At 40.8% G+C, this 19,636-nt stretch overlaps 1 protein-coding gene across 1 annotated transcript in view; it reads left to right on the top strand.

Annotated features, from left to right (window-relative positions):
- Positions 1-19,636, top strand: part of LOC127651703 (A disintegrin and metalloproteinase with thrombospondin motifs 5) — a 58,366-nt gene that overhangs the window by 29,474 nt on the left and 9,256 nt on the right. The window contains exons 2-6 of the mRNA XM_052137663.1: positions 2,938-3,070; positions 3,525-3,692; positions 9,466-9,749; positions 11,763-11,946; positions 12,321-12,496. Coding sequence (XP_051993623.1) covers positions 2,938-3,070; positions 3,525-3,692; positions 9,466-9,749; positions 11,763-11,946; positions 12,321-12,496 — 945 coding nt within the window. The remainder of the gene's footprint in view (positions 1-2,937; positions 3,071-3,524; positions 3,693-9,465; positions 9,750-11,762; positions 11,947-12,320; positions 12,497-19,636) is intronic.

Raw genomic sequence — 19,636 nt, 5'->3', positions numbered from 1 at the left:
ACGAACGCCACTCCAGCTGCCCCCCCGTCACTCCTTCTTCCCACGACCGGCTGGCGATGGAGGCCTCACGAACCACCCGCCCCCCGGCACCCTCGTTTGCTTCCGTCTGCGCGCGTGACAATGGCAGCTAGGTTCACGGCCAGTTTGCCTCATCCCTAGAGCAAGGTTTGGATGATGACATCGCTGCTGCATCGGAGAGCGTTCAGGCGTCTGACGCTGAAGACCTGACCGGACTCCCGTCCTCGGGCCAGCCCGCCCAGTCAGAGTCTGATGCGCAGATGGACGACATGCTTTACCGGGCCGATGTGAGTGTTGGGCTGGACAGGAACCCTCCGTCCTCCCCCTAACCCTCACAGCTTGACGATTGGTACCTCGGCTCTGGGCACCGCTACCCCCAGCCACCACCCCCCCGGTACCATTCTTCCTGTAAGTGCATGACGAGCTGACGAGTTCGTGGCGGGCACGTTTTACTGCCTGGAACCGACCACTGACTGTGAAAGCCTACAGTGCCACTGGACAGGCTGCCTCCGCCTTGTAGGCTTTTGCATGCCGTGGCTCTCCTGCGGGTACACCAAGCCAAGGCACTCAAAGATCTGCACCTGGGTAGTCCCAATTCCGACGTGCTGCAGGAACTGCTCTCTGGCACCGACCTCGCTCTCAGAGCTATGAAGGTCACAGCGCAAGCACTCGGGCGGGCGATACCCTCGTGGTCCAGGAACGCCACCTGTGACTGAACTTGGACGAGATGCGTGATGTTGACAAAGCCCGCTGGTAGCAAGACCACTCCGTCACCTGGTGGAGGGCTGGGAGGAGAACCCTCAGTTCTTCCTTTTTCTTTCGCAATTTCCTCACTTCCTGGGTCATCAGATGGCACCCCGGCACCAAAATTTGCAGTACCGGCTCCCCGGACGCGGCCATCTCGCCTCCAGACCACGACTGCCCAGCCCCAGCAGGCCAGCGCTGGCGAGTCTTGAAGACGTCCCTACAGGACCACCTCCTCTGTCTATAACCTACCGTCCTCTGTTTATCACCCCTTCCTGCCGTCAGACTTTCAAGCCTTGGACAGACCTCTGTTTTCTGCGAAATGGAGTCCCCCTACAGCAGGTGTCCAGACGTGTCTTGGTCACATCAGACGCCTCAACTGGTTTGGGGCACCGTGTGCTACAGGTACGCAGTCACTGGCTCCTGGACGGAACCCCGCCTGCGTTGGCACATCAACTACCTCAAGTTGATGGCTGTACTCATTGCCCTGCAGAGGTTTCTCCCACTGATTCGGGGCAAGCGCATCTCGATCCGTTCAGACAGCACCGCCACGGTAGCGTACATAATTCACCAAGGCGGCATACACACGTCACAACTCGCCCGACATCTCCTCCTTTGGAGTCAGCCGCGACTCAGGCCGCAACATCCAGAGCGACTGCAACACGACGGCGGACGCGCTGTCACGACAGGTTTCGCTCAGCGGAGAGTGGAGCTCCAGCCCCAGGTGGTCAGGCTGATCTGGGACTGCTTCGGCAGGGCACAGATAGATCTCTTTGCCTCCCAAGACAACTCTCACTGCCTGCTCTGGTACTCTGGTAACGGAGGCCCCTCTCGGCACAGATGCGCTGGCACACAGCTGGCCCCGGGGGTTGCGCAAGCACACATTTCCCCCAGTGAGCCTTCTTGCATTGGTGCTGTGCAAGGTCAGGGAGGACGAGGAACAGGTCACCTTAGTGGCTCCTTATTGGCCCACCCGTACCTGGTTCTCAGATCTCACACTCCTCGTGACAGCACCTCCCTGGAAAATTCCCCTGAGGAAGGACCTTCTTTCTCAGGGACGGCGCACCCTCTGGCACCCACGCCCAGACATCTGGAACCTCCATGTCTGGCCCCTGGATGGGACTTGGAAGACTTAAGCGGTCTACCACCTGCAGTCGTGGACATGATCAACCAAGCCAGCGCTCCCTCAACCAGGCAGCTTTACGCCCTCAAATGGCGTCTGTTCCTAAATTGGTGTTCTTCCCGATCTGAAGACCCGCAGAGATGCGCAGTTTGGTCAGTGCTTTCATTCCTGCAGGAGAGGTTGTAGGGGAGGCTGTCCCCCTCCACCTTGAAGGTGTATGTCGCTGCTATCACAGCCTACCATGACACAGTAAGCATGACTTGATTATTAGGTTCCTTAGAGGTGCCCGGAGGTTGAACTTTTCCCGGCCAAGCCTGTTCCCCTCCTGGGATCTCTCAGTGGTCCTCTCTGGCCCTCAGAGACCCTTCGAGCTGTTTGATTCAGTCGAGCTCAAAGCCCTCTCCTTGAAGACAGCCCTCCTGATCGAGCTCGCTTCCATGAAGAGGGTTGGGGACCTGCAAGCGTTCTCTGTCAGCGACACTTGCCTGGAGTTCAGTCCGGCAGATGCTCACGTCATTCTAAGAACACGACCGGGCTATGTACCCAAGGTTCCTACGACCCCTTTCAGGTACCAGGTCGTGAACCTGCAAGCGCTGCCCTGGGAGGAAGCAGACCCAGCCTCTTCTTCGCTGTGTCCGGTACGGGCTTTGCGTGTCTATGTGGACCACATGCAGGGCTTTAGATACTCTGAGTAGCACTTTGTCTGCTTTGGCGGACGGCGGAAAGGGCAACGCCATCTCCAAACAGAGGTTATCATTGTGTTGTTATTTCCCACCCAGGCCATGCCCACTTTCCTTTTCAACTGATGTCATTAAGCCATCTTATTTTCATCCTCATCAAATAGAGACACTTTACAACATCCTGTCAATTCCTAATAGATAAAATCAAGTCCCAACTTACATTTTTCATTCTCATCGTATATCCTGATCTTAGCGATTACAGGGAAAAATGGGCTATGAGTGACTTTAATGATTAGTGTATGTATGTAAAATAAGATAAGAGATGGGTGTATCTATTGCATGTATTCATGAGTGTGTGTTTGATTTGTGCAGGATCTGTGCGGGCATCACTCATGTGACACCCTTGGCATGGCTGATGTGGGGACCGTGTGTTCTCCAGAGAGAAGCTGCGCAATCATTGAAGATGACGGCCTGCACGCTGCATTTACCGTGGCACATGAGATCGGTAATCATGACGTGAAGAAATAAATAATGGATACTTGTGTGAATCTAACAAAACCATGTCATATTTCACCACAAAAAAGAGACAAAAATAATAAATTATTGTTAACGTAAAGAAAATCAAGCATATTTTAGAATCTCCCATATGCAGTATTATTGTAATCCTAAAGTAAATATCTTATATGGTGTTAGGCATGTTTGTTGTACTGCCTTTGTCCTGTACTGTATTACTGTAATGAGAATCTGGGGCTTTAATGGTGCTTGAGTATGATGAAAATAAGGTTTTAATGCAAAAAATACCTCAATGGTATTAAAAAATAGGCTTAATTTTCTTCATGTAAAATTATTTCTCTCTGGAGTGAAAATATGGTCTGGACATTTCTTTGGCAGATTCACTCACTGACTAACACCCTAAACTTTCATGACATCACTTCCTGTGTATGTGTGTGTGTGTTCAGGGCATCTTTTGGGTTTGTCTCATGATGATTCAAAGTTCTGTGAAGAACGCTTTGGTTCCACTGAAGATAAACGTCTCATGTCATCTATTCTGACCTCCATTGACGCTTCCAAACCCTGGAGTCGCTGTACATCCGCTACAATCACAGACTTCTTCGATGATGGCAATGGTGAGGAACGCTCATATTTATAAATGACTTGAACTGTGTATAAGACAATAAAAAAATAAAAAAATTGCATTTTGTCATGCTATATTGACTCTAATTGACATGCTATATTAAAAAAGTAGCATATAAATTAATTGCCTAATTATTATACATGGTATAGAAACATAATTATTTGTATATGATGCCCAATAGCTGATGGATCATTGGCTTATAATGTTTTCCATGGTGATTTAAGTGATAAATCTTTAAAAAATCTAGTTGAAGAGTTTCAAGTTGATAGAAAATTTGTGACAATGTTGGTTTCATAATTTTTTTGAAACATTTATAGCGATTTCATTATAAAATAATCTAAAAAATATAACTACTAAAGAAGACTGGATTAAAATACTTTTCTTGCACATTGAATAAAATGTTATATATATATATATATATATATATATATATTATATATATATATATATATATATATATATATATATATATATATATATATATATATATATATATATATATACAATTAATACAAAATAAAACAAATTTCAAGTTATGAAAACTTGAAATAAAAAAATTATATTTACAAAAAAAACATATTTATTTATTTTTATTTATTTATTTGTTTACAGAAAGGCTACTTGCATGTTGGTTACCCCCCAGAATTTGATTTGATGTACAAAAGTTTTTCAAACATTAATCATATTTTAAACACAATTTTTTCACTACTATTTATGCTAACATTACATTTCAAGAATTATAGTTATTAATGAGACTTTATTATTTATGTAACCCGAGACATTCCCTTTACAAAAAGCTTCACTATGATGCTGCGCTGCTAAGCGCTATGGGGAACGCAATACCCACGCCGCCGCACTGGGGGCTGTCCGGACCCCTACGGTTTTGCAGTGTACTCACAAAAACGCGGGAGGTCTCAGACATGAGCTTGAGATGTTGACTCAAGGGCATAAGAGCCCGGAGAGCAGAACATCCAAACTATAAAAGTCCAATGAATGTGTGCAGGGAGGACAACCTGCCGCATCACAAACTTGTTTAGGCATGGGCTGAGATGTCGACTCAAGGACATAAGAGTCCAGAGTAGCAAAGCATCTAACCCCTAAAGTTCGATGAATGTGTGCGAAGAGAACCCTATCGCAACACAAACTTGTCATAAAAACTGATGAATGTGAAGGGAGAGGACCAGCCTGCCGCATCACAAACTTGTCCAGACATGAGCTTGAGATGTCAACTCAAGAGAATAAGAGCCCGGAGTGGCAGAACATCCAAACTATAAAAAAACTAATGAATGTGTGCGGAGAGGACAACCTGCAGCATCACAAACTTGCTGCAGAGGGAGACCTCTAGTCAAGGTTTTAGAGGTGGCGAGCCCTCTAGTAGAGTGCACCCTAAAACCTACTGGTGAAGCTTGACCACGCGCCTCGTAGGCCCGGGCAATAATGAGGATGCCTCTTAGAGGGCACCCCGCCCACCAAGCCGTGGCAAACCACAGTGGCCACATAGAACCTCGCAGTGGCGAGGCAAGTGCCCGCTGACAATTCTTTCTACACAAAGTCCAGAACTGAAGCAAACTGGCAGTTAGCTGTTTCTGTAATATGAACTTTAGTAGAAGGGAACGCATGCAGGCGCATTTGTGCTATGTATGCGTTACCACGATCAGCCCGAGGGGGGGACTGGGCGACTCGGGGAGAAGTAGAGGAGACATCGTGCTATCAACAGAGGCGAAGAGGTCCTCTTCTGCCCTGAAAAATCTACCCAGATCAGTTCCAAGTGGAGGGAGCCCTAGCACTTGGAATGGTCTCGATAACCTCAAGAGAAAACCCTGTGAACCTCATTTGGTACCCTTAGGGGCCAGACATGAAAGGTTTCACAATTCGGGCCAAGGATGAGAAGGTCCTCCCTGTTCGGAATCGCCCAAGGCGAGCCGTCGAGGAGAGGTATTAACTCCGAGAAACATATCCTGTTCGTCCAGCGCAGCGCCATTAAAAGGAGGCAAGACCATTGCTGGTGAACATTGCCAAGACTCCCGGGAGCAGAGAAACCGGGGAAGGAAACGCATACAGATGCATTCTAAGTCATGTATGTGTCTTAACGTCCAGACCGAAGGGGGCTGGGTGATTTTAGGGAGAGGTGGAGGAGACATTGCGCTATTCATAGAGGCGAAGAGGTCCTCTTCTGCCCTAAGATCTCACCCAAACTTGTTCCAAGTGGAAAAAGCCCGGCATTTAAAAAGGTCTCGATAACCTCAGGAGAAAGCCCTCAGTTGGTACGCTTAGGGGCCAATCATGAAAGGTTCCACGATTCGGGGCAGGGATAAAATATTGCCCTGTGCCTGAGATAGAAGATCCTTCCTGTTTGGAATCACCCAAGGCGAGCCGTCGAGGGAAGAGATTAGCTCCGAGAACCAAGACCTATTTGGCCAGCGCGGTGCTATCAGTAAGAGGCAAAAACCCTTGCTGGCGAACTCTGGGCAACTACTACCTTAAGGTGGAGTTCTTAACTCCCCCGTTGGTATTTTCTGTCTGACAGTAAATCTGCTCCCACATACGGGCATCCAGGGATATAAATGACCTGAGTGAAAGGAGCTTGCCCTGGGCCCTAAGGAGAATCCAACGCATCAGAAATACAGCTGACATGAACGTGGGTCTCTTTGATGATTTATGTAAGAGGCTACCGCTGTATTGTCCACCCGCACCAAGACATGGCAGCCTCAGGAGGAGGTATTTCAGGGCCAGAAATACAGCCATCAACCCGAGACAGTGACTGTGACAACCGAGCTGACGACCCTCCTATCCCCTTAAGCTGGACGACCACTTAAGGCCGCTACCACGCCCGTCAGGGAGGCGTCTGTCGTTAGCAGCCTGCGACAACAAGACACACTTAGAGTGGGACCCAAGGCAGAAAACCGGGGTCTGAACAACATAGAAAGGGAACGAAGGCTGAAGCGTGTAACCCTCATTAGCCTAGGGGTTTTGGCCCTTGGATGAAATCCCCTGGCTTTGGGCCACAACAAAAACGGTCTCATGAGCAGAAGGTCCAGAGGGATCACCAAGGACTCTTTTCTTGGTGATGAGCCTCAACCCCAGAGAAACAGATGAGCTAAGACGATGTCCCTGTGCTGAACTGCCAGTTCCTGGAACTGCGGTAGGATCAACCAGTTGTCTACATATTTCAGCATGTAGATGCCCCGGAGTCGCAAGGAGCCAGCGCTACATCATGCATTGTGAATGTGCGGGTAAAAAGGGCTAGGAACCTCAGGAACTTTCCATGTTGTGGCAGAACTTCTAAATGAAGTATAGAAGTGCATCATAAGATCGATGGTGACCAGCCAAACAAGTTGTAGGGCTTGAGACACGACCGTCTTGATAGGCATCATCTAGGACTTGAACACCCACGGGCAGTTCAAGCTTTAAGATCTAAGCCAGACGCCACCCCTCACCCTCCATGGGAAACAGGAAGTATTTTGTGTAATAATCTAACTCTCTCTCTGGAAGGGGAACACATACCATGGCCCATGTAACCAGGAGATTTGATTGATTTTTTTTTTTACATAAAAAAGAAATCCGGTTTACTGTAGTGAGAACACGCCATTGAAACACGGAAAAGCGGCGAGTTAATTAAATCCTGACGCCCTTATAAGACCCACTCTGCCAGGATCTCTGAGATGGGTATTAGATTTTAACACTTCCTGTTGAGGAAGCGTGGTACGCCTGTAAAACAGCATAGCGTGCAGAGCAGCACCAGCCTGACCTGCTGCTTGATAAGCCCTTCCCACTAAAGTGGAGGTTGTCCTAAAAGGCTTTGAGGGGAGAGAGGGCTTCTTAAGTGACGATGCAGAGCCCGGCGAGAGATAGCCCGCAAGCGTATCTCCGACCGGCGGCATCACTGAATACCCCCGTGCCTCAGCACCCACGATAGTCGAATATAATGACGTCGAGGGTATGTGAACACGAGAAATTATAATTTTTTATTTTATTTTTATTTTTTTAGGGGTTCCTCCATGAGCGAGAAAGCTCTTCATGGAGGTTATCAAAGAAGGGAAGGGACTCATGAGGCGTTCCCTTTCTTAGACTGGAAGATAAAATCTATCCCCTAATTTGGAGGGTTTGGGGGTCTCTTTTTCACGTGGCCAGTCCAACTGGAGTCTGGCAACCGCACGAGTAACAACATCAAGCAATTCCTCCGTAGATTTTTTATCGCAGACGGAAAGCTCGGAGGCGGGGAGAAGAAGCGTCGGAACGTGCTTCGAGATCATGTGAAGAACCAGCTGGGTTTGGGGAGAGAGCGAGAAAAACCCCATCTCTTGCTCCTCAGCCAAATCCATGCAAGAGCCCCACGAACGATCTCTTTTTTTTTTGAGTGAGTGCTGACTCCCGGAAGCAAGCGAGGTGAGCGCGAAGCACTTTGCCTGAAAGCAAATCGCAGTGCTCGCACCCGCCCTGCTGCAACACGAGAGCAGCGTGCTCTTCCCCCAAACAAACAGAGCAAAAACTAATCCGTGTCCTCTTCAGCTATAGAGCGAAAACAGGGGAACACGCATCGTTTGCGGCTTTCAGTCATTCTCTCTCTTTTTTTTTTCTTTTTTTTTTACATATATTTATATAATATTTTCTAAACAGAAGAGAAAAGAGAAAAGGTTCACTGCACACTGCCTAACAAATTCTAACTCCTAACAGAGGAAAGAAAGTTTTGACAGGCTTTGTGAAACACACAGCCACAGAATCGCTCTGAAAAAAGAAGTGTCTGACGACACTTGGTGACGCATCCATTTATAGCCTGGCCTCAGGTGCATCTAATGATTACATCAGCCGAGGCTATAAATTCCGGTCAATGTTCATTGACGCATTACACACATTATTCACAGCTCGGTCACAACTAGGATTGTTCCCTGTAGCGCTTAGCAGCGCAGCATCATAGTGAAGCTTTTTGTAAAGGGAACATACATTTTAAGTCCTTTTTTACGTCAAATCTCCACTTTCACTTTCATGTCCACATACTTCTAACTTTTGGTGATTGAATTATATTATTGCATATTGCCATTTACTGGTCAGGGCTTGTCAAAGGTGGAGATTTATAGAAAAAAAAAGGACTTAAATATTGATCTGTTTCTCACCCACACCTATCAGATCTCTTCTGAAGACATAGATTTAATCACTGGAGTCATATGGATTACTTTTATGCTGCCTTTATGTGTTTTTTGGATTGTATTGACCTGCTGAGCTGATATATTCTTCTGAAAATCTGTCTTTGTGTTCTGCAGAATAAAGTCATACACATCTGGGATGGCACGTTTCTTTGTTTCTTTGCATTGTGGGTGAACTGTCCTTTTAACGGCCAGAAAAATAAATGTTATTGTTTCGTGTGACTTGCATTTTTTATGTGTTTTTGGATAATCGATCCAGAAAAAAAAAAGCCTCATGCCATTGACCCTGATACGATAGCCAGTATTATAAATCTATAATTTTTTATCTATTCAAAACAACAGTGTTCACATTAAAGCTCTGGTCTAGAATTTGAAATATGTCAAATCAGGCATCAAAACAGTTCAAATAATTGATAACTGTTCAAGACATTTGAAACTTGACACAGTAAGAGAAAACTTTGAATTAGAACAAACGGGCCCTGATATGACCAGCTTAATATCAGACTAATCAGAACAATGGCAATAATTAAAAGACAAAACAATTATATTGGTTGTCGGTCGATACCCATTTTGGTCACTGATATATTTTGCATCTTAACACATTCCTTTTGTGTGTGTTTATAGCTGAGTGCCTGTTGGACCTGCCTCGTCAGTCTCTTCTCGGTCCAGAGGAGTTGCCTGGTCAGAGATATGATGCCGTACAGCAGTGCCATTTAGCATTTGGTCTGGAGTACACTGTGTGCCCGGGTATGGACGTGTGTTCCCGTCTGTGGTGTGCAGTCATCAGGAAGGGGCAGATGGTTTGTCTAACAAAGAAACTGCCCGCTGTAGAGGGCACGCCATGTGGCAACGGCCGCATCTGTCTACAGGGGAAGTGTGTAGACAAAACCCGTAAGAGACACTACTCGGTAAGACAAAGAGTTAAAAGTCAACATAAAATCAGAAGTAAAATGGTTTTTGAATGAATTTTGCAATCGAGTTTGTCAGTCTGCTAGACTTTGGGGCTGTTCACACAGTACTAGGGCTAAGTAAGCATGTAGATTTTACGATAAATCGCAATCTTCATTTGAACGATCCAGATATTGAGTCTGATTTTATCCTCCACTTTCTCTGAGTTGGTTCAAGTTAACCAGATTAGTATCAAACACAGGAAATTTCCTCTCAGGTTGAGTATTTTTGTCCCGTGTCACCGGTCATTAAGTGTTCTAGAGAAGCATTTTATTCCTGCTGAAGAATACCTGCCTCGTGTAAGCATGCAGGAAATGCCGTTTTGATGTCACTCTGAAATGTCTCTCCGCACCATTCCGGTTGCTAACATGTCATCTGATGTGTATTTTACTTAAAATATCTAGCATTAATAAGGATAGTTCACCCATAAATGACAATTCATAATTTACTCACATTCATGTCTTTCCAAAGCTGCATCAATTGTGGAACAATTAGCTGAATGTTAGTCAAAGTTTAACTAAAAGGAATGTTTAATTAAGTAAGTTTAATTTAAAGGAATATAAATATCCACTAAAGAAACAAAGTTATGCTCACATTTTTTGTTTATTAAATGTCTGTGAATGGATGTACATGCCCCTTTACATAAAACACTAATTTGTTCATTGTTGTCATTAAACAACTACGTGACTTGTGTTTGTGAAGCTGTTCAAGGTTTGAAGATGAGTCACTTTAACACATTATTACAGTTGTTTGATGATTTTTATGAACAGAAATCATGAAGTCATTAACATAACATAACAACAAATCTTTAAATCACCTTTAAAGTCAACATGAAAACAAAATGTACCATATTTACCTCTTCAACCCAAATCCCTGGTCTTATTGTGCATGGTTCATTAGTGCTCACTAGTGCTCAGAAAACTATGTTTGTCTTTGTTAGCACTCATTGAAATATAATATAGAAAAGTTTTCTGTCACCAATTTCCAATCAGTTCCACATGGAAAATCAAGTCCTTGCCTACATCTTTCTTGTGTCCTGTTTCACTCAGAAATACAGTGTCACATTACAGAAGTAAAATGGGTTGCGAATGCCATTTCACGTTGATTGTATCTTCTGTCATAAATGACACATTTTGTAGGGCTGTCGAAATAACATGTTAAAAAAATTTATACAATTAATCATGTCATCCGACCATAATAAGGAATATTCCTACTGTTGAAGCAATTCAAGCTTGAGGCACCACCTGTTTTCAGCAGGGGCAGTAAGTGAAACTCCAGTTGTATTGGCACATGCAGCTGGACAGAGAACTCACTAGTGACAGCACAAGATGAGAATGCGTTGTTGCGTTCAAACATGCTGTGATTATGATGAGACGCAACCAAAGTGAGACGCTCTGTCTGACGTATGTGTACTTTGACACGTCCTTAGAAAAGCCCTTATAATAAATCTATCTCTGAAAGACTGACACATTTGCAAAATTGATTATTGCGGACTGGAGGCCAATGATAGATAAATGTTGAATAATATAGAAATAAACCATATTTTGCCTTCTAAAGACACTATTTGTTTTGTTTTATCAATGCTTTACTCATCTACCACAATAATGTAATGCATTTTAATGATCTGTATTATTGTTTTATAATATTTATATTATATTTATAATTATATATATTATTATTTAAATATACATATTTTTAATGATTTATCCTTATATATATTGAATTATTTTTAACTGAGGTGCTTTCTCGATTATCTGAATTATTATTTTAATAATTTGTATATTTAAAAGAAAAAATATTTTTTTCATTATTTATTGAATTGTTATTTGAGTGGTTTATATACATTTAATTACATTTGATTAATTAATCAGCATATCATGTACATTTTAATCGATTGACAGCCCTTTTTATATACTGTTTATGTGATTTAATATGCGATTTTCTCACTTACTGTCTCTAATCTTATTTCATAGACGTCTAATCATGGTAGCTGGAGCTCTTGGGGTCCGTGGGGTTTGTGTTCTCGTTCGTGTGGTGGTGGCGTGCAGTTTGCGCATCGTTTGTGCAACAATCCACCTCCTCGCAACAACGGCCGTTACTGTATGGGAAAGAGAGCAGTCTATCGGTCATGTAACGTCATTCCATGTCCTTCAACGAGTGAGTACACAACATGTACTTTGATTTATATATCAAAACATGCATGTTCATGCAAGTAACACAATTGGCAAAGATGTTTTAATATACAGAAACATATCAATGCATTCACACCAAGCTGCCTACCTAGACAGCATATTTAGGCATCATAGGTGTGATGCAATGATGATGCTGTCTTCAGTGTTAAAGCTACGTTGAAACTGTAGTTTTCCACAATACAATGTGCTCAGAAAATAGTTTTTTAATAAAAAGTAGATAGCAAGGCGAGCCACTAGGGTTTGAAACTGTCACATAAACTCATGTTAAACCTTTTACAACAAGAACTCTATGTTTGTTCTAATAAATACTTAAACACACTTGTCTTCTGTTTGTGTCAGGTAAGAGTTTTAGACAGGAACAGTGTGAAGTTCGGAACGGCCCTCAGACTGACCCGAAAGGAGTGAAGACGTTTGTGGAATGGGTGCCCAAATTTGCCGGCGTGCTTCCTAAAGACGTGTGCAAATTGACCTGCAGGGCAAAAGGAACTGGATACTATGTAGTGTTCTCAAAGCGGGTGAGTCTAGTGTGCATTGTATTTCATAGAAAAAAAGTTTTTTTATATTCTAATAATTCCATATTTACCAAATACTCCAAATTCCATGGTTCTTGTGTCATTGACAAATATGGTTTTCCGAGGTGAAAAAAATGAAATCTTTTAAAAATGTAATTTAAAACATGTTTTAAGTTCTTAGAAATGTTATATTTGTGTCTAATTTGGTTTCTTACATTTTATGGCCTTTTAGACCCTTTTAAAACACAATTGTTTCACTTTTTTTGAGAAATACGACTTTTCTGCACTACTCTAATGCTTACATTTATTTTCTTCTTTTCATTTAAACAATATCAGCTTTAAATGACAGTTTAGTTGGGGTTTCCAATAACATTGCAACTTAAGCTTTTATGATCATCTTAACGAACATAGTTATTAGTTAGAACATAGTTAGTTATTTTATAATGGAGTAATGTCTGTTTCCCAAGGTTTGTAACCTTGTCGAGGTGCTGAAATGTATAAACTATTACAGAATTTAATTATAGAAATAATGATGGCTATTAAGATGGAGTTTCAAATGTATTGATGCTCAATCATAGAGATTAATGAAAGTAATGCAATAAATACATGTAACGTGAATTTAGGTAATATGAATCATAAGTGTCTCTCACGTAGCCTAAAGCTTTTTGGCTGGAAACTGAACAAATGCACATAGAACAGGATTAAAATGATGGGCATATTGAACTACTCATAGTATCTACTACAGTATCTAAATATAAATAGATTATCTGGTTAGAGTTCAAGGCACTGTGTACTTACTGCCATTATGCATCATGCAATTTGTTATTGCCTTGTAAAAAGAGGAGGATGAAGATAGAGAGGGAATCTCTTATTGCACACACTTACTCTAATCTCCTCTAACCGAATTGTATTTATTATGCATATTTATTTAAGTTTTAAACTGCATTTTCACAATACATTACTCATGTCTTCTTAAATCTGTTTAATAAGAACATATTGTCTTTCTATTGCCATTACAATTATACTTATCAAAGAAGGCTAATAGAATGTTATACTGTATTACGTGTCTTGTAATCTAGACCTATCGTGTTTGCATGCGGAGACTGCCCATTGATTTTATAGTGATTTTTTTATCCTCTAACACTTTTTTTTTTTTTTCCTCTAAAATAGTTTACAATGGCTTTCCAATGATCAAAATATATTAATACAATTTATTACATTTCCCATTGTCTTTGATAAACTGTGAACAATTCCAGAAAGATATGTTTCTGGATTTTAAGTTGCACTTAATGGACTTAAGAGCGGTTCAAAGCTTTCATTAATTTACGAAAATGTTTACAAACTACTTAGATAACGATGCTTTTGGGAAATGCGCCTTAGAGATTAAGTACAATTTAAGTGCTACTAACGTTCTACTTAGTGCTCGGAAAACCCAGCCTTTTACTTTTTTTCTTTCCCTTGACTGTTACACCACATGACATTTTTTACTTTAAGCCCCCAAAAAATATCAAAATGACTTTGAATTAAGAAATAAAACATTTTTGCATTATATAAGTAACTGTTTATGAAACTGTTTTCTGGAAAAAAAAAAACATTTTTTGGTCATTGACCAACTTAATGATTACTATATTTATTGATCATGGTATTTACAGAGTAATCCAAGGCATAATGAAATACTGTGACATATGTCCAGATACCCATGTTATTATAATATATACACTGTAAAAAAATTGCTGTAGAAATTACAGTAACTTACTGGCAGCTGTTTGCCAGTAACATACTGTAAATTAAACTTACAGTAAAAATACTGTATTCATATTTACAGTACCATTTAACTAGCTGTAAATTTATTTACAGTATAGTGTATTTTTTACTGTAAAACACAATGTTATGGTATTTTCTCCAGTAATATATTTAATACAATACAAATATATTACTTTACACTTTGAAATTTACTGTTTTTGTTGTCCACTTTTACTATTTATTGTAAAACTGTACAAATTATTGTATTTCAACTGGTCTCAGTAGTAAAAACTAGTAAATAACTATAAAAAGAAACAACGAAAACTGTTTAATTTTTTATTTATTATTATTTAATTGTTCAATTGTTATACATTAAATAACATTTTAATATTCTTGCACATTGTAGTTTTCCAAAAACCTGCAGTAACATTTATACATAAAAGTTATATATTAAGAGCATTTTAAAACAATTAATTAACAGATCCAGTCATAAGAACAATCTTAAAAATTTACAAATTCAGAAAACTCCTTTTGTAGTGTGTATTTGCTCTTAGTAGCTTAATAGTTTTGCCAGCTGAAATCCAGAAACTCCTTAATGAAGGAGGATACATGAGGGTTCAGGCCAGAGTTCTTCCTTTGCACCATCTTCCCACTTCTTTTACTGACCTGGAACTTTGAGGAGCACTTGCTGTTGTCAGGGTTAATCCTCACAATGAACCTTTACATAACAGAAAAAAAAAATGTTAGATCATTTGATGTGTAAAAATGTTTTAAACATTGGTTAAGACAAAAATTGAACACGTGTGCTCCAAATACTCACAACACAACCAAATACAGAAACGCACTGCATGCGTGAGAACAGAAGATGATGCAGATGGGTCTCAATGTAGTGTTTAAAATGGTACTAAAGTGTGCATTTCCGGGATGTGTGAATCGTGAGAAACCAACGAGAAAACGTAAAAGTGCCTTACCAATGCCACAAAATGAATGTTTTACATTTCACACTTTCCCATCAAATGATCGTGAGTGTCATCTACTCAGTTCTCGCACATGCGTCATGGCTCTAGTGAACTCATGTCAGAGGCCCACACAGAAGAAAATGAATAGTATTGTCGCTTGATAAACTTAAGGTTGAGCCACTGTAGTCACTTGGACTATTTTAAACATTGTCTTTAATAACTTTTCTGGGCCAGCAGAATGAAATTACATAGAAGCCTATGAAGGAGTGGGACAGCTCTCAGATTTCACCAAAATATCTTAATTTGTGATCTGAAGATGAACGAAAGTCTTACGGGGTTGGAACAACTTGAGGGCGAGTAATTATTGACAGAAGTTTCATATTTAGGTGAACTAACCCTTTAAGATGCAGCACGTTGAGCTCTCTTGGTCACCGTACTTAGCCACCTTCATGTCTTTCCAAACCTGTATGTTCTTCTTTCTTCAGTGGAACACAAAAGAATGTTGGTGACCCAACACTTTCTGTTCCTGTTGACTTCCATTATATGGACACAAAAAAAACAATGGAAGTCAACAGGAAACGAAAGTGTTCGGTCACCAACATTCTTCAAAATATCTTATTTTGTGTTCTGCTGAATATGTAAGTGATGACAGAACTTGGGTGGATGATCCCTTTAATGTGTACCTAATATTATGTCATATTGCAAGATGTACTTACCTCTGAATGAACTCCAAAGTAGTGGCTGCTTCCACTTGGTACTCGATGTTAAGCACATAATAGCAACCGAAGAGAACAGCAAACGCAGAGGACAAATCTGGTAGGTCAGTGTCAGGAAAGAGAACTTTGCCTTCAATTGACAGCATCCATTTTTTGCTGTGTAGAACTGAATCCCTAAAAAAAAAAAAAAAAAAAATAGTAATTCATTAATTTATAGTGTTTAACTTTGCAAAAACATTTAACATTTGGTTTTGGTGTCATTGACAATATGTAGATGGAGCTTTTCTCATTAGTCACCCTTGTTATTCAAAACTTATTTGAGGTGATGTTAAAGGGTTAGTTCACCCAAAAATGAAAATTCTGTCAGTAATTACACAACCTCACGTCGTTCCAAACCCGTAAGATCTTCGTTCATCTTCGGAACACAAATTAAGATATTTTTGATGAAATCCGAGAGCTTTCTGACCCCTCCATAGACAGCAACATCATTGCAAATTTCAAGGCCAGAAAGGTAGGAAAGACATTGTTAAACTAGTCCATGTGACTCCAGAATTTATTCAACAATTTCTTCTTGTCTGTGTCAGTCTCCTACACTGTTTACGTTGTAAATACAGCACTTCCGGGTTCTACATCAGAACGCCGGCTCACCATTGGCTTGCTTCTGCGTCAGCATCACACGCATGTGTTGTGGTGCCCAAATGAACAGCGTCGACCAATAGTGAGGCGGTGTTCTAACGTAGAACCCGGAAGTGCTGTTTACAACGTAAACAGCGTGTGTTCCGAAGATGAACGAAGATCTTACGGGTTTGGAACGACATGAGGGTGAGTAATTACTGACAGAATTGTCATTTTTGTGTGAACTAACCCTTTAACATCACCTCAAATAAGTTTTGAATAACAAGGGATGAATTGTTCAATCTCCTGAATGAATGATTCAATGTCAAATAAATATTTTCACTGTCACTTGTCCCCACCTAGTGGCAAAACATAAATGCTTTATTTGAAGTGCGAAGTTATATTAAAAAGCTGATTTGCTCTATTTTGATCGCTAACTATAAATTTTTTAAAAACTTTTATCCCAGTACTTATAATTTGAATATTTGTAACACTGAAATAACGATATTGAGTGGTTGAAAAGACCTATACATGACAACTGCTTTCTCTGCTTCAGCGGCAGCACAAATGCAGATTTGAACGTTATGATTTTAGTCAAAGGTTTGATTGACTCAGGCGAATCATTGACATTTATTTATGAGATTGTGTGGGTGTCTGAATCGCGATCGCAATCTTTTAACGATTAATCTTGCAGCTCTAAACAATCTCTTAAACATTGTTAATCATGTATTAAAGGATCTTACCAAGCATGATCAGCCTTGGAGTAGAAGGAAGTGAAATCCTGGTCTCTGCATCTGTTGGAGTTGTTGTGACCTACACACACACACACACACACAAACACAAAGGTTTTACTAAATGTCAGTTACATAAATTTTCAAATATATAAATGGAAAATACTCACATCGGCTAAAAGGAACAGTGATTCCTCCTTTTCTTTGAAGTGGGACATCATCAACAGGACCGCTGCAATGCCTGGGTCGACATCTCTGCCCTCTCTGTCGATGTCTTTGAGGACTGTTCTAACTTCTTTTCCCCACCTGGACTTAAGATTTTTGAAGAAGCAGAGAATCCTTTCCCATTTGGTACAAAGAGAGTCCTTTAATCTGATGTCAGGATCAATCCCAGTCAGTTCCTTGAAATGAGCGCATAAGAATCTCTTCGTAAAGAGTAAAGGCCACCTTGCCTGAAGATCTGAGATACTGGGAGGAGGGCTGGCATTAATGCTGTGACGTTGTGCAGTGAATGTCATTTTCATTAATTCCTGGACTTTGCCTCGCTCGGCTGCACGAGGTCCTTCTTGGGAAAATAGACTAAGAATCTCCTGTCTCTTTATCTCTAAAGAATCAAAGGTTTCCCCTTCAGGAAGTTCAGTAGGGTTCCAGTTCACACAACCATAGCTATCCAGTTTAGCGGATTTAGATGTTGAAGGTTGGCTATCATCCACTTCGTCTCCTGTTCGTTTAGGTTTTCTGAGTCGAGCCATTGTATTGTTCCATCTTCCGATAAGATGTTCCACCCTTGTCTTCAACTGACACAACAAAGAGTAGTAACCACAACCAATTAACTCTCCTTCCTCTGTTTTGTCACTAAAACTGTTTGGATACTTATGGATGATTGACTGTGCAACTTCTGAACATTGCCGCTTGGTTGGATTTAAACACACTTCTCTAATGGAATCCACAATCACCCTAACCATGTGTCTCCTATCTAAGGCTTCAGGTCGCTTTCCTTGTGCAAGACATGTTCTCAAATTTGGTGTCATCTTACCCCAGGGTATTTGAAAATCTGATACCCATGCTGCACTTTGAACTGGGACTGGAGTAGATGATAGACTCGGATTTGTAACTTGACTGGATCCATGACACTGCACAGGGAATGTTGAAGAGTTGGGACGGTTGCTTGGCTGAGTAGCTAGAATATTTTCATTACCTAAATGAAATATTGAACATAAAAAATGTAACATAACAAATTTAACAGATGTAGTGTAGAAACGTGAAAATATGAGTATTCACTAACAGTAAATGAATTATTTGACTAATGTACATACTTCATTGATCATGCTTAAAACCCACATAAGCCATTTTTCTACGGTATATTACAAAACTAAATGGAATATTGAACATAAAAATCTAATTTAACAGATGTAGTGTAGAAACGTGACAGAGTATTTAATAACAGTAAATTAATAATTTAACAAATATACATATTTCTACTTCAATGGTAACGAATATGGCTTAAAACCCACATAAGCAGTTTTTACTACTGTATATTATATACATATTATATACAAATGACTAACCTCTGATTTTGAAAAAATGAATTAGTTTTCTGCAGTCTATTGGTGAAAGGAAGTCTTTGAGGTCATCTGATGTTAAATATTGGAGGTCATCGTCTGTTTTCACACCAATTCTAGTTAATTCTGATATCAGGTGGTTTAGTTGAAAATCATCCAGCATTGGGAGAACACCTCTAATGACGGCTTCCATCTTTTAGCTTCTCACCTAAGACAAACAGAGTGGTGCAGTGCAACAAAGTTAGCATCAAATCGTTTGTATACTGGCAGAGGGTAATAGTCAGCTAGATTCTCTGCGTTTACACATAAATAATGGGGACTTGAATCCTGTTGCAGAAAGTGTAAACCCAGATCAACAACTGGCACTGATTTACACTTTTCAACAACAAAGAATAATTTTGAGAAGTGTATCAGAATCATTTAAATTTTTCCGACTGTGTATACATCATCAGTTTGATCTACCACAACAACCATTGATGTCTGGTACTTGGTTCCTTTGTATGTTGCAGTTAATGTTACAAAGGTAGAGGAATGAATGCTTTGCATCCTTACAGCTTCCTGAATGTGAGTGTTGTATAAGTGACTGCGAAACTCATCTGCTTCACCTACTTGCACATTTGGAGGAAAGATGGAGCCAGCACTCAAATAGGCTTGCAACAGCTGATGTCTTTCAGCTAGTGTACTCCCTAGATTTTTGAAATTTCGTAATTTTCTTGCACATTGTTTAAAATATGTGTGCTTGCTTTCGAATCGTGAAGTCCATAGTCTAATCAGTGGTCCGAATTTAAGTGTGAGTTCAGGGTAGTGAAGTAAAAAA

The sequence above is a fragment of the Xyrauchen texanus genome, chromosome 11 (genome assembly GCF_025860055.1).
Source record: "Xyrauchen texanus isolate HMW12.3.18 chromosome 11, RBS_HiC_50CHRs, whole genome shotgun sequence".
Lineage (NCBI taxonomy): Eukaryota > Metazoa > Chordata > Actinopteri > Cypriniformes > Catostomidae > Xyrauchen > Xyrauchen texanus.
The sequence above is the reverse complement of the archived record's forward strand: the minus strand, read 5'-3'. Positions and strand labels throughout refer to the sequence as shown.